Source organism: Microcaecilia unicolor, chromosome 7 (genome assembly GCF_901765095.1).
Source record: "Microcaecilia unicolor chromosome 7, aMicUni1.1, whole genome shotgun sequence".
In the NCBI taxonomy this organism is placed as follows: domain Eukaryota; kingdom Metazoa; phylum Chordata; class Amphibia; order Gymnophiona; family Siphonopidae; genus Microcaecilia; species Microcaecilia unicolor.
This window is the reverse complement of record NC_044037.1, coordinates 298,755,704-298,772,000: the sequence shown is the minus strand read 5'-3', so window position 1 is coordinate 298,772,000 and position 16,297 is coordinate 298,755,704. Positions and strand designations below refer to the sequence as shown.

General features: G+C 46.2%; 1 protein-coding gene across 2 annotated transcripts in view; it reads right to left on the bottom strand.

Annotated features, from left to right (window-relative positions):
• Window positions 1–338: 338 nt before the first annotated feature.
• Window positions 339–16,297, bottom strand: part of LOC115474267 — a 39,750-nt gene continuing 23,791 nt past the window's right edge. For both annotated transcript variants that reach the window (XM_030209664.1, XM_030209663.1), the window contains 3 exons: window positions 9,169–9,330; window positions 1,948–2,099; window positions 339–696 (listed from right to left, as the gene is read on the bottom strand). In XM_030209664.1, the coding sequence (XP_030065524.1) occupies window positions 557–696; window positions 1,948–2,099; window positions 9,169–9,330 (454 nt within the window). In that variant the 3' untranslated portion in view covers window positions 339–556. The remainder of the gene's footprint in view (window positions 697–1,947; window positions 2,100–9,168; window positions 9,331–16,297) is intronic.

Here is a 16,297-nt window from a genome sequence, read left to right as displayed (position 1 = left end):
AGAGATGAGAGTGGAGAGGTCCTGAGGAGCTGCAGAGTGAATGCACTTATAGGTCAATAAGAGGAGTTTGAACTGTATGCGGAAATGGATAGGAAACCAGTGAAGTGACTTGAGGAGAGGGCTAATATGAGCCTCTTTTACCAAACCACCCTAACAGTTGCAGTGTGGTGATGCCGACGAAGCCCATTCAAAGTGAATGGGTTTTGTCGGCATTGCTGCACTGGGAATCATTAGGGCAGTTTAGTAAAATGGGTCCTTAATGTAGTAATCACAGAGATAACTGCGATTAAAGTGCAGCCCTATCAAATATGCAACCATCAATTCAAATGGCAACCCAATTGTTGCAAAAGGATCAGATTTTATTTATTTACAAGAACAGTGAAAACCCCTTACAAAATACGTTTATTAACATTTTTCCTATAAACTGATTAGAAAAAGCGTATGAACAGCCATTCTATATACACACATTTGTATCCTCTACAAGGTTCTGTACTTCCTGTTACAAAAGCTTATTGAAATTACAGCCAAACGGTAGGAGTCATCCAGATTCAGCAGGTCATTTCTTCTCTGTAAAGATTTTTAACACCCCGAGCTGTCTTATGCAGTCATCCAGGAGAATGTCAGCAGCTCTCTTCTGTGATGTATCCGACTCTCTCTCAGACTGCTCCCTCTGCAGGCCAAGCAATTCTTCATCAGCTGTACAGGTAAGAAAAGCATTACACCCTTCTTCCACAACGTACAGGTGTTGGGGGGGGGGGGGGGGGGGGGGGGGGGGGGGGGGGGGGGGTTGGGTCAAGGCATCTTCAGTTTGGTGCTTTAATGAGAGGCTTGCAAGGTGAAGTATAATTAAACACAATCTATGATCTTACTTTCTGAATTCTATACAGACCTGAGGCACATACAAAGACAAGGGCAAATCTTAGTAATATCAAATCCCCAAAGAAATGTACCACATATGTGTACTCTAGGCCAGGCCTTCACAACCCCAAAGTCCTATTGGGTTTTCTGAATGTCCACAATGAATATGTACAAGACAGATTGGCAGACCAAGGAGGACATGCATGCCAATCTCTCACATGCATATTTATTGGTGTAGGGTTACCATATTTTGTCCCCCCAAAAAGGACACATGCCCTGCCCCCACCACACGCTCCGCCCCGTCACATTTTCCCCTCCCCCGTCACATACCCCGTCGCCCCCTCTCCCCTTACTACTGCCCTGGTGGTCTAATGACCTCTTCGGGGCAGGAAAGAGCCCCCTCTTTCCTGCCTGGAGCGCTGCCCTGCATGCATCCTTCCTGTTCCTGATCCTCGGCGCCGAGTCAAAATGGCCGCCGAGAATTGGAGTCTCGCGAGGTCACTTCAACTCTCGGCGGCCATTTTGAATCGGCGCCGAGGATCAGCAACAGGAAGGGTGCATGCAGGGCAGCGCTCCGGGCAGGAAAGAGGGGGCTCTTTCTTGTCCCGAGGGCAGAAGAGGTCACTAGACCACCAGGGCAGTAGTAAGACAGGGGAGGGGAGGCAAGCAATCTGCCCGTTGGTCTGGATTTCTGGACAAACAGGCAGGCTGGTGGGCGGGCTGTCCTATAGGACGGCCAGCCTGCCCGTTTGTCCAGAAATCCGGACAAACGGGCAGATTGGCAAAACCCGTCCGGTTGACCAGACATGCCCTCAAAAAGGACATATCCGGGTAAATCCAGACATATGGTAACCCTAACTTGGTGTGCCCTGAGGAATGTATTTTAAATAAGGAAAATCACTGATCAACCCCTTCATTTTTTGGCTTAATGACTGCAGTCTGTGTGGTTGAACAGGGAAATAGAGGGTCCACCCAGTGTCTACTGCTCCTGAACTATCATTTACAGCTCACACAGTGGCACCTTGTGGTCAGCCAAAGAACAGCAATGTGAGCTGAGGAAAACCCCCAACTACCTCACCCCCATGCTACCTGAACTTTGCTGTGCCTGTATCTCTGCCAGCTCAGCTCGGTAGGCCTCCAGAGATTTGAGTAGATCTTCTTTCTCCCCTCTCAACACATCTTTCCTTTGCTGGAGAGGTGCTAACGTGGCTTCCAGTTCTTGAAGTTCATCTGCTTCTTTTCTATAAAGAAAATGCCCAGAAGCAGCAAAACAACCTTACCACAGTGCCTCCCATTTCAATACCCTTCAATTTCCCGCACAACCCTGAACCAGTCCTTTAACCTCCCAAGGTTTTACCTCTTTTCTAGACTTCCTTTCTCCCCATCTCAGGGGCACTGGAACTTGAGGAACATTTTCTATAACCCAAGTTCACTTGGTGTTAATCTGGTGCATCTCATAATGGAGTTTCCGGGGAAAAACATAGTAGATGACGGCAGAAAAAGACTTGCACGGTCCATCCAGTCTGCCCAACAAGACAACTCATGTGTGCTACTTTTTGTGTATACCTTACCTTGATTTGTACCTATGCTCTTCAGGGCACAGACCGTATAAGTCTGTCCAGCACTAGCCCCGCCTCCCAACCACCAGTCCCACCTCCCACCACCGGCTCTGGCACAGACCATATAAGTCTGTCCAGCACTATCCCCGCCTCCCAACCACCAGCCCCGCCTCCCACCACCGGCTCTGGCACAGACCGTATAAGTCTGTCCAGCACTATACCCGCCTCCCAACCACCAGCCCCGCCTCCCACCACCGGTTCTGGCACAGACCGTATAAGTCTGCCTAGCACTATCCCCGCCTCCCACCACCGGCTCTGGCACAGACCGTATAAGTCCGCCCAGCACTATCCCTGCCTCCCAACCTCCAGCCCCGCCTCCCACTACCGGCTCTGCTATCCAATCTCGGTTAAGTTCCTGAGGATCCATGAGATCAAAAAAATTGATCTCATGATTTAAATTTCAGAAATGCAGTGTCAGGACTGTTTTATAACTGGGAACGGACACACGTCTTATGAAAGAAACTTCCTTCAAATTTTAGTAAGAGAATTTTTATCAAAAGGGGAAAGTGACTGGAAACCCTCCTCAGACAGGCTCTTGAGTTTTTAATATACCAGTGGTTCCTAAACCTGGTCCTGAAGGCACCTCAGCCAGTCAGGTTTTCAGGATACCCACCAGTCAATATTCATGAGAGAGATTTGCATGCACTGCCTTCCCTGCATGCAAATCTTTCTCATGAATAAAACCTGACTGGCTGGGGTGCCTCCAGGATCAGGTTTGGCAACCACCTAACCAATGAACATATAGACCTTGCTGAAGAAGACGTGAACTACGTCTTACCGGTAAGACTATAAGAAGCAGTTTGTCAGATAATGAAAGACTTTGGGGCTGGGCCCCAGGGGGAGGACGAGTGAATGGTTTGGAGCGGAGGGCGAAGGGGGGCATTGCCTCCCCAAACACTGCTGCACGGAGTGCCCGATTCTCTCTCCCCTGCGGGTTCCAGTATCATTCTGATCTCTCTCCTCCTTCTTCCTTCAACTTTGTCGTTTCTTGTCCTCCCTGCATCTGCTCCCTCCCTCAAACCTCTCCCCCTTCCCCCTCCCAGACCGAAGGCAGTGATTAGGACAGGATGCTGGCGTCAGAGCAAGGTTTAATAGACAGGAATGGAAGTGAGCCTATGTAGTCCACACACACCAGAGGCGTATCTGAAGTTCAGCGGTAGGGGGGGGCCAGAGCCAGAGTGAGGGGGCACATTATAGCCCCCCCTCCGCCGCCATCATTGCCGACACCCCCTGCCGCCGGCACCCCCCCCCCCCCCCCCGGGTTCAGCAGCTTTGAACAGCACGGAGGATGATCGGGAGGACGATCGAACTTAAAAAACCTCGGCTCGGCTGGCGGGGGTTGGGGCCCCCCGCCAGCTGAAGAAATATTTTTAAAGGCAGCAGCAGAAGAAAGCAGACCTCGGCTGGGGGGGTTGGGGTCCCTGGCCAGCAAAAGGTAGCCCACGGCGACGGCGGGGGAAGTTTGACGGCAGTATGGGGGTCCAGGGCGAAATATGCGGGGGCCCTCGGGAAGAAAGGCTTTATTCGTTTAAGTCTCCACATTGAATACAACATTTTCTTTATTACGGAGTTTACTTGGCTCTCAAGGGTAAGGTTGCGGTCAATTGGGACTCCGAGGATTTTTAGGCTGTCTGAGATAGGGAGGGAGTGTTGTTTTGCAGCTACTGCACTTTCACACACCCAGTACAAAGCAGGTCCTTTCTCCATCTCCCCTTTTCCCACATCAAATTCAACAGCACTGAACCCCTATGCTTACATTCTTCCACTCACACCCTTCCCCTCCCCCCTAATGTCCAGCTTATCCAGTGAGACTTCTGCTGCTTTGTCTCAACTCCTAGGTTGGGAGCAGAGCACATCGGAGAGAGAAGGGGCTTGAGCAGTTACAAAAGGAAACAGCGTTTTTTTTACAAATAGGTTTAAATTGATATTAATTCAATCCTTTTTCTGTAAGCAAATCCTCCTGACCAATATGAGATGAGATTTAAAAACCTAAAAAAATCTAAAGACGCAAACCAGAAAAAAGGAACGCAAATGGAAAAAAAGGAAAGAACGAACATACACTCAATGAATGGAAACTAGCTCTTAGAAAATATAAATACACAATCAGACAGGCAAGAAAGTCCTATTATAAATCTAAAATAGGTCATGATTACACAGATCTAAAGAAATTATATCTTGTTGTTAATAAACTTTTTGACACTAACTCAATTACTTCTTCAAGCACAAACATCCCATCTGCTGAATCTCTGGCCAAATACTTCAATGAAAAAATCTTAAAATTACGTAATTCACTACCTCTTAAGAACTTGAACACCAAACATTTCTTCAATATGCTTGAGTCCGGAGACCACCCAGCGGACCGCACTTTGCTCCTCTCACCACTGAGTCAGTTACTCAAGAGATTTCCAAATTCTCTAATTCCTATTGCAAACTGGACACGTGCCCCAATTACTTACTCAAATTCGCTGCAACCCGGTACATTTCAGACCTCACATCACACCTAAACTTTATACTTCAACAAGGCTGTTTCCATAAGAATTACGGGAACATCCTTCTCCTATACCTAAGGATACAAAAAAAACCCCAAAAAGACCAATGACATTACAAACTACCGTCCAGTTGCTTCTATCCCATTGTTAATTAAATTAATGGAAAGTATGGTGACCAAATGACTCACGGAATACTTGGACAAATTCTCCATCTTACATGACTCACAATCTGGCTTTCGCTCCTGCTATAGTACGGAAACTGTATTGGTTACCCTGATGGCCAAATTCAAGCAATTAATTGCTGGTGACAAAAGTATACTTCTCCTCCAATTCGACATGTCCAACGCATTTGACATGGTCAACCATGACATCTTACTACATCTTCTTGACTATTTTGGGATTGGCGGAAACGTACTTAGTTGGATTAAGGGCTTTCTATCATGTAGATCATATAGAGTGAAATTGAATTCAATCATATCATCCTCATGGAAAGCAGTCTGCGGAGTCCCTCAAGGTTCACCTCTATCACCAACACTCTTTAATACTGTGATGATTCCATTGACTAATTCTCTATCGAACCTAGGTTTAGACCCATTTATTTATGCTGACGATGTGACAATCTATATACCTTTTAGTCTGGACTTGACTGAAATCACCAATTTAATTAGGATAAGCTTGAGTACTATGGACGAGTGGGCTAACTCATTTCAACTAAAACTGAACACTGAGAAGACGCACTGCCTCATCTTATCCTCTCAGCATAATAAATTTAAACCTACAACTGTAAATATCCCCCAACTACACCCTCCCTAGTTCTGATATTCTAAAACTACTTGGTGCCACAATTGATCAGCACCTGACCCTGGAAACCCAAGTAAATTGCACCACAAAGAAAATGTTTTACTCAAAGTGGAAACTTAAGCGTATATAACCTTTCTTTCCTCGAGAAGTTTTCCGCAACCTAATACAATCAATGGTACTAAGTCATTTAGATTACTGCAACGGCATCTATGCAGGCTGAAAAGAACAACTAATCAAGAAACTTCAGACCGCACAGAATACAGCAGCGAGAATGATCTTTGGAAAATCTAAATTCGAATCTGCCGAGCCCCTTCGAGAAAAATTACATTGGCTTCCCATCAAGGAACGTATTGCCTTTAAAATTTGCACCTTGATTCATAGGATCATTTATGGTGAAGTTCCTGGCTACATGTTAAATCTTATAGATCTACCACCCAGAAATAGTTCCAGTCTTTCCCGATCCTATTTGATGTTACATTATCCAGATTGCAATGGCCTCAAATACAAATCTACGTACGCATCATCTCCTTCATAGAAACTCAGCTATGGAATGCACTGCCTAAACTCTTAAAATCAACTCGGAATCATCCAAACTTCAGGAAATTATTGAAGACCACCCTGTTCAAGAAGGCGTACCATCCAGACGTTACTTAGTTTATTTCTTATCTGTTCAGCAAAATTTATGGACCCTTAATGTTTTTCCATTATCTTTTATTATCTTAGACGATACGTTTACGATTAATTTTTTTACTATGACATTGATTAATGATATTATACTGAACTGTAGCCTACCCATGTTATTGTGTAAGCCACATTGAGCCTGCAACTAGTGGGAAATGCGGGGTATAAATGTGTTAAATAAATGCATATGTATATCTTGGAGGACAGAGAGAGAGACAGATATTTGAGAATTAAAAGAACAAGAGGTCAAAGCGCAAAAGGTTCAAATGTGGCAGAGTAACGGTGGAAAACATTTCTTCATGAAAAGGGTGGTGATGCGTGGACTGCCCTTCCAAAAGAGATGGTGGAGGCAACCGTCAAAAAAAAAAAAAAAAAAAAAAAAGTCCAGGAAGAGCAAAGGCCAAAAATCAAACATATAAATTGCGAGTGACCGTACTCACCCGCAAATGCGCAGTAGAGACCGAACGTTCAAGGAGCAACACTCCAAACCCCGCCTCCACCAGCAGCTCCTGTACTGAACGTAATGCAGCCAATAGGGAGGGGAGGGGGCGTGGAAATCGGAGGACGTAATGCAGCCTATAGGGAGGGAAGGAGGGGGCGTGGACATCGAAGGAGGACATAACGCAGCCAATAGGGAGGGAAGGAGGGGGCGTGGAAATCGGAGGACGTAATGCAGCCAATAGGGAGGGAAGGAGGGGGCGCGGACATCGAAGGAGGACATAATGCAGCCAATAGGGAGGGGAGGAGGCGTGGAAATCGGAGGACGTAATGCAGCCAATAGGGAGGGAAGGAGGAGGCGTGGAAATCGGAGGACATAATGCAGCCAATAGGGAGGGGAGGGGGCGTGGAAAACGAAGGAGGACGTAATGTAGCCAATAGGGAAGGGAGGGGGCATGGAAAACGGAGGACGTAATGTAGCCAATAGGGAGGGAAGGAGGGGGCGTGGAAATCGGAGGACGTAATGCAGCCATTAGGGAGGGAAGGAGGGGGCGTGGAAATCGGAGGAGGACATAATGCAGCCAATAGGGAGGGGAGGGGGCGTGGAAAACGTAGGAGGACGTAATGTAGCCAATAGGGAGGGAAGGAGGGGGCGTGGAAATCGGAGGAGGACATAATGCTGCCAATAGGGAGGGGAGGGGGCGTGGAAAACGAAGGAAGACGTAATGTAGCCAATAGGGAGGGAAGGAGGGGGCGTGGAAATCGGAGGACGTAATGCAGCCAATAGGGAGGGAAGGAGGGGGCGCGGACATCGAAGGAGGACATAATGCAGCCAATAGGGAGGGAAGGAGGGGGCGTGGAAATCGGAGGAGGACATAATGCAGCCAATAGGGAGGGGAGGGGGCGTGGAAAACGTAGGAGGACGTAATGTAGCCAATAGGGAGGGGAGGGGGCATGGAAAACGGAGGACGTAATGTAGCCAATAGGGAGGGAAGGAGGGGGCGTGGAAATCGGAGGACGTAATGCAGCCAATAGGGAGGAAAGGAGGGGGCGTGGACATCGGAAGACATAATGCAGCCAATAGGGAGGAAAGGAGGGGGCGTGGACATCGGAAGACATAATGCAGCCAATAGGGAGGGGAGGGGGCGTGGAAAACGAAGGAGGACGTAATGTAGCCAATAGGGAGGGGAGGGGGCATGGAAAACGGAGGACATAATGTAGCCAATAGGGAGGGAAGGAGGGGGCGTGGAAATCGGAGGACATAATACAGCCAATAGGGAGGGAAGGAGGGGGCGTGGAAATCGGAGGACGTAATGCAGCCAATAGGGAGGGAAGGAGGGGGCGTGGAAATCGGAGGACATAATGCTGCCAATAGGGAGGGGAGGGGGCGTGGAAAACGAAGGAGGACGTAATGTAGCCAATAGGGAGGGAAGGAGGGGGCGTGGAAAACGAAGGAGGACATAACGCAGCCAATAGGGAGGGAAGGAGGGGGCGTGGAAATCGGAGGACATAATACAGCCAATAGGGAGGGAAGGAGGGGGCGTGGAAATCGGAGGACGTAATGCAGCCAATAGGGAGGGAAGGAGGGGGCGTGGAAATCGGAGGACATAATGCTGCCAATAGGGAGGGGAGGGGGCGTGGAAAACGAAGGAGGACGTAATGTAGCCAATAGGGAGGGAAGGAGGGGGTGTGGAAATTGGAGGAGGACATAATGCAGCCAATAGGGAGGGGAGGGGTGTGGAAAATGGAGGAGAACGTAATGCAGCCAATAGGGAGCGAAGGAGGGGGCGTGGACATCGGTGGGGGAGGGAGGGAGGATGGAGAAGAGAACCAGGATGTACAAGGGCACAGCAGAATGACGAAGTGGCCGAGGCAACAAAAAAACCCGCAGCAGAAACCAAGCAGGGATCAAAAAACGTTCTGGGGCCAGGGCAGGGAACAGAGGACGGTGGCTTGACATGGGGTGAGGGAAGAGGACAGTTGCTGGACATGGAGGTGAAATTAAAAAAACTCGCCCGTTTTAACGGGCTTAACGGCTAGTCATAAAATGAAAGAATGCGAGAGGTCAACTGAGGGTCTGTACCATTATACCAGGAGTAATACTGGGCAGAGACTGACTGGACCTAATCATTTCTTTTTTTTTTTTGTCATCAGACTGTTTTCTATATTGCTTTGTCTTGTATCTCCCCCTAGTGGAGAAGGATGGAATACCAAACCGGACACACACCCACCCTTTAGCTTTATTGCCATTCTCTCTCCATCCCACATCCTACTGTACAAACCCAGCCTGGCACTTGTCATCTTGCAGACAGCCCCTCTGCAGTCTTTCCAGTTCTTCCAAGAGCTCTCTCAGCTGTTCACTGGTCCCGTGCTCCTCTCTCAGGGTTTGATCCAGGTCCGTGAGCTGAGCTGCCAACAGCACATAAAACTGTCTCTCTGCAGCTCTAGAGAAATCAGAAGCAGATACGGAATTAAAATCAGTCACTACTGATAATTACAGACATAGGGCTGGAAGACCAGAATGGCAAAATATGGGCAAGTAGGGGTGGAAATTGCATATAATCTATTTTGATGTAATCAAAGGTAAGTAAATACACAGCACTTTCTTCCATTCTCTTAATACAATGTCTAATTTTGTGAAAGAGGAAAAAAGAAAAACTTGAGCAATTAAACAATGTGAACATCAACCATTTAACATTTTATTCCCCCTCTGATTCCACTCTACCCCCTTCGTAGTAACCCCTTCCCCCCCCCTCCAAATTTATCCTCCCATCCAGTTATCAATAGCATTACTCTGTCCTATAATTTAAATATATGCAAAACATATTTACTACTACTTAACATTTCTAAAGCGCTACTAGGGTTACGCAGCGCTGTACAATTTAATATAGAAAGACAATCCCTGCTCAAGAAGCTTACAATCTAAAGGACAAGTGAACAGTCAGTCCGATAGGTGCCGTCAAATTGGGGCAGTCTGGATTTCCTGAAAGGTAAGAGTTAGGTGCCGAAAGCAGCACTGAAGAGGTGGGCTTTCAGCAAAGACTTGAATATGGGTAGGGAGGGGGCTTGGCGTAAGGGCTCAGGAAGGTTGTTCCAAGCATAGGGTGAGGCGAGGCAGAATGAGCGGAGTTGGTGGTGGTGGAGAAGGGCACTGAGAGGAGGGATTTGTCTTGTGAGCGGAGGTTTCGGGCGGGAACGTAAGGGGAGATGAGGGTAGAGAGGTAGCGAGGGGCAGCAGACTGAGTGCATTTGTAGGCAAGAAGGAGGAGCTTGAACTGAATGCAGTATCTGATTGGAAGCCAGTGAAGTGACCTAAGGAGAGGGGTGATATGAGTATAACGGTTCTGGCGGAATATAAGACGTGCGGCAGAGTTCTGAACAGATTGAAGGGGGAATAGATGGCTAAGTGGGAGGCCGGTGAGGAGTAAGTTGCAGTAGTCAAGGCGAGAGGTAATGAGAGCGTGGACGAGGGTTCGGGTGGTGTGTTCAGAGAGGAGAGGGCGAATTTTGCTGATGTTAAAGAGGAAGAAGCGACAGGTCTTGGCTATCTGCTGGATATGCGCGGAGAAGGAGAGAGAGGAGTCGAAGATGACTCCGAGGTTGCGGGCAGATGAGACGGGGAGGATGAGGGTGTTATCGACTAAGATAGAAAGTGGCAGAAGAGGAGAAGTGGGTTTTGGTGGAAAGACGATGAGCTCGGACATGTTCAGTTTCAGGTGGCGGTTGGACATCCAGGCAGCAATGTCGGATAAGCAGGCCGATACCTTTGCCTGGGTCTCCGCGGTGATATCAGGTGTGGATTTACAATCCCTTTCTCCAACAGCTAGAAGCTTAACTATGAATCACCTATAATTTATTGCAGTTGGAGTGAGAGTATTAGTTCCCAGAGAGAATACGGGGTGAGGTGGATGAATACCTACTTTATCTCATTTAAAGGGTGGAGGTGGGGGGTTTATAAGAACCAGATTTCCATTCTTGATTGTGGTTGACAATCAAGCAATTTCTGTTTTTTTTTTTTTGGGGGGGGGGGGTTAGAGAGGGGGAATGTATATGTGGTGCACTGACATGTTCATCATTTCCTGTTCCCTTAAATAATTTTATTGAATTTTTAATACGTTAACACATGCAGAACTGCTGCAGACAAGTGAAAATCTCTGTTCGCTAGATTTGTATCCACATTCGTATCAGTTTAAATTTGGAAATCAGAAAGTCCAGCATCAACCCTAATTCGCTACCACCCCCCCCCCCCCCCACACACACACACACAGAAAGGCATACACTTGGTCTCACTTTCAAAGCACTTAAATTAATAAAGTTCCATAGGCTACTATCAGGCTTGCCTGATAGTAACATAGTTATTTTCGAAAGAGAAGGACGTCCATCTTTCGACACAAATCGCAAGATGGGCGTCCTTCTCACAGGGTCACCCAAATCGGTATAATGGAAAGCCGATTTTGCGCATCCCCAACTGCTTTCCGTCGCGGGGATGACCAAAGTTCCCAGGGGCGTGTCGGAGGCGTAGTGAGGGCAGGACTTGGGCTTGCTTAACACATGGGTGTCCTCGATCCATAATGGGGAAAAAAAAAGGGCGTCCCTGACGAACACTTGGACGACTTTACCTGGTCCTTTTTTTCTTACGACCAAGCAACAAAAAGGTGCCCAAACTGACCAGATGACCACCGGAGGGAATCGGGGATGACCTCCCCTTACTCCCCTGGTAGTCACTAACCCCCTCCCACCCTCAAAAAATATTAAAAAAAATTTTTTTTGCCAGCCTCAAATATCATACCCAGCTCCATGACAGCAGTATGCAGGTCCCTGGAGCAGTTTTAGTGGGTGCAGTGCACTTCAGGCAGGCGGACCTAGGCCCATCCCCCCCAAAATGTGAGCCCTTCAAAACCCAACAGAAACCCACTGTACCCACATCTAGGTGCCCCCCTTCACCCATAAGGGCTATGGTAGTGTTGTACAGTTGTGGGTAGGGGGTTTTGGGGGGGGGGGCTCAGCACACAAGGTAAGGGAGCTATGCACCTGGGAGCAATTTATGAAGTCCACTGCAGTGCCCCCTAGGGTGCCCGGTTGGTGTTCTGGCACGTCAGGTGGACCAGTGCACTAGGAATGCTGGCTCCTCCCACGACCAAAGGGCTTGCATTTGGTCGTTTCTGAGATGGGCATCCTTAGTTTCCATTATTGACAAAAATCAGAAGACCAAATCTAAGGGCGACCATCTCTAGGGACGACCTAAATGTCAAGATTTGGGTGTCCCCGACCGTATTATCAAAACGAAAGATGGACGCCCATCTTCTTTCGATAATACGGGTTTCACCGGGATGTCCTGCGAGAACATCCTCAGGAAAACGTGGGCACCCCTTTCGATTATGCCCCTCCACGTAACTTTGTAAGTCTGAGTGCTTTGAAAATACATCTCACTAGTCACATATTGAGGGCATGATCATGACAACTGCTACTGCTCCATCCTGACAGGATAATTGTTCAGCATCAATTTTTACTGCTGGAGAGTGGAAGACTAGTCTAGTAGCAAAAGCAAGAGTCAGGGTTCTCTTCTAGAACCTATATCTATGTATGCGGATTGCTTTTTGGTTCCCATTGTGTTAACAGGGACGGTCATATATATGTGATTCTACAGTTTATATGAGATGACTTGCAGAAAAGAGGGAGACGTAGGACAATGCATCTTAATATTAGATGTGATATTATATACTGTAATTCCTCAGATGGAAGCATTGAATGTTTAAAAACAATTTTAGATAAGGGATCTTTGATGGATGTTCCAACTGTGTTTTGCTGTCTAAGCTATACAGAACAGTTTTTCTCAGCATGAGGGGCGAGCATTTCAACAGGTTTCAGGTGTTGCAATGGGGACAACAATGGCACCCTCAATTGCTAACCTGTTCATGTGTTTTGGTTTTTTAAGAGAGTTTTGTTTATTCCAGTGAAGCTTTTGCTAAAATCAAATTTGGGGTTCATTTGATAGATATTTTTTTGTTGTGGGAAGGAGAAAACCAAGATTTATTTTCTTTTGTGGAATATTTGAACAGGGTGTCACATGAAGATTAAATTCACTTTACATCTTGACATGGATTCCATTTCTTTTTTTGGATGTCACCATTAAAAAAAAAAAAGGATTAGTTGGATTTTCTACTACAGTACATCAGAAATCAACAGATAGAAAACTTATGGAAACTATCACCCTAAAACTCTACTTGACAGTCTCCCCTTTTCACAATTTATTAGGTATAGGGGAATCTGTTCAGATGACCAACATTTTAAGAAGCAAGTGAGATATCTGTCAACTCAATTACTTAAATTGAGGTTATCCTGCAGCAGTGGTTAAGACAGCATATTAGACAGCAAAATTTAACAACAGAGAATTATTATGCCCTCGTGATAAGACAGATGCTATGAACATTGAAAATGAGGATGCAGATGTCCTTACATGTGTACTGAAACATACAACTGCTGTTTCTACAGTTACTAGAGCAATTAAAGGGCACTGGGGAATTCTGACCACAATACAGGTTTTTTTTTTTTCCAGAATCTACTATATGGTTTACATAAAAGTTGCAGTAGAGGATAATCCTCTGGTCCATGGTTACAATACTACTACTACTTAACATTTCTAAAGCGCTACTAGGGTTACGCAGCGCTGTACAATTTAACATAGAAGGACATGATCATGACAATAACCATGGCCTAGTGGTTAGTGTGGTGGACTTTGGTCCTGGAGAACTGGGTTCGATTCCCACTGCAGGCACAGGCAGCTCCTTGTGACTCTGGGCAAGTCACTTAACCCTCCATTGCCCCATGTAAGCCGCATTGAGCCTGCCATGAGTGGGAAAGCGCAGGGTACAAATGTAACAAAAATAAAATAGATACTATTGGAGATTCTACATGGAATGTTGCTACTCCACTAGCAACATTCCATGTAGAAGGCTGCGCAGGCTTCTGTTTCTGTGAGTCTGACGTCCTGCACATACGTGCAGGACGTCAGACTCACAGAAGCAGAAGCCTGCACGGCCACATTGGTGATCTGCAAGGGCCGACTTCTACATGGAATGTTGCTAGTGGGACTCTGGGTAAGTCACTTGACCCTCCATTGCCCCATGTAAGCCGCATTCAGCCTGCCATGAGTGGGAAAGTGCGGGGTACAAATGTAACAAAAATAAGATAGATACTATTGGAGATTCTACATGGAATGTTGCTACTATTGGAGATTCTACATGGAATGTTGCTATTCCACTAGCAACATTCCATGTAGAAGGCTGCGCAGGCTTCTGTTTCTGTGAGTCTGACATCCTGCACGTATGTGCAGGACGTCAGACTCGCAGAAGCCTGCGCGGCCACATTGGTGATCTGCAAGGGCCGACTTCTACATGGAATGTTGCTAGTGGGACTCTGGGCAAGTCACTTGACCCTCCATTGCCCCATGTAAGCCGCATTCAGCCTGCCATGAGTGGGAAAGTGCGGGGTACAAATGTAACAAAAATAAGATAGATACTATTGGAGATTCTACATGGAATGTTGCTACTATTGGAGATTCTACATGGAATGTTGCTATCCACTAGCAACATTCCATGTAGAAGGCTGCGCAGGCTTCTGTTTCTGTGAGTCTGACATCCTGCACGTATGTGCAGGACGTCAGACTCGCAGAAGCCTGCGCAGCCACATTGATGATCTGCAAGGGCCGACTTCTACATGGAATGTTGCTAGTGGGACTCTGGGCAAGTCACTTAACCCTCCATTGCCCCATGTAAGCCGCATTGAGCCTGCCATGAGTGGGAAAGTGCGGGGTACAAATGTAACAAAAATAAGATAGATACTATTGGAGATTCTACATGGAATGTTGCTACTATTGGAGATTCTACATGGAATGTTGCTATTCCACTAGCAACATTCCATGTAGAAGGCTGCGCAGGCTTCTGTTTCTGTGAGTCTGACATCCTGCACGTATGTGCAGGACGTCAGACTCGCAGAAGCCTGCGCGGCCACATTGGTGATCTGCAAGGGCCGACTTCTACATGGAATGTTGCTAGTGGGACTCTGGGCAAGTCACTTAACCCTCCATTGCCCCATGAAAGTCGCATTGAGCCTGCCATGAGTGGGAAAGTGCGGGGTACAAATGTAACAAAATAAATAAATAAATGCAGAGAATGTTCCACTTGTGATGTGATGCTTGAATCTTCATTTTTTTAATTTCTTTACAGATCCTACTACAAATTCTGTTTAATCAGTTGACAGCAAACACAACGTGTAGAACAGATTATGTCGTGTATGGCATCATTTGCCCTTCTAATAAAGTTTATGTTGGACAAACAAGGAGATTGAATACTCATCTTTTAGAACACAAAAGCACGATCAAGACTGGTAGAACTACTTCCTCATTAGTGATACATTGTAACAAACACCAACACAGTTTTGATTCATTGCATTGTCTAGCCCTTCAGTGAACAAAAGCCATCTCAAAGAGAGGGTGATAGACAAAAAGACTGTTACGGCAAGAGCAGAAATGGATTTTAAAATTCCGATATTTGGAACCTAAGAGTTTAAATGCAAAAACTGAATGGTGTCATTTCTTTTGATTATATTTTCTACATAAAAGACTGCTGATTGGATGATTGGTTATCAAGTTCAAAGGTGTCTGACGCCAATTTTATTTAGGGAGGTGCCATCTTAGTTCAGGTTAGAGGACCTGTATAAAATTCAGCCAAGAGCCTGGAGTACGTAAGAAGTTATTTCAGGTTTTAACAATTCTTTTGTTATAAGTCCTTCAGCCTAATTCATTGCTTTTTACATTCAGAAGTATGCCACAGACCCGGAAGTAGTTGGACGAAACAGTGACCAACGTTGGTTTTTGGCGTTAGATGATGGCTCTGTGACTTCATGCTTCAATCAACGAGCAATTGAGCAGTTTAAAGCTTAGTAAAGATTTATGTAATAGGACTGCAATAATGCTTTGAAGAGACATTATACCTTTAAAAGATATTTAATTTATATAACTGGTGGAGGAATGTTTTTTATGCCAATGATGAATGTTTAAGCCAATATATGGCGTTATAGAGCTTTATAAAGGGTGACGGTCCCTGGAAACTCTTTGAGGCTTTTTCCTTCCTTGCCACTTGTTATACTGCATTGTTGGCTTCACTTCTATTATTTTTGAGAATGTAAAAATGTTTGTGTATTAAAGAGCTAGAGATGGTCAGGGTTTAAATTCAGCTTCTCTCACTGGCACAAGTCAGATCACCCTCCATCATCTCAAAAAACACTGTAAACCCTCCGGGGCAGGGAAATACCTACTGGACATGGTTAGAAAAAAAGGCAGTCAATAGAAATCAAACAAAATAAAACATGGAAAAGAAAATAAGATGATACCTTTTTTATTGGACATAACTT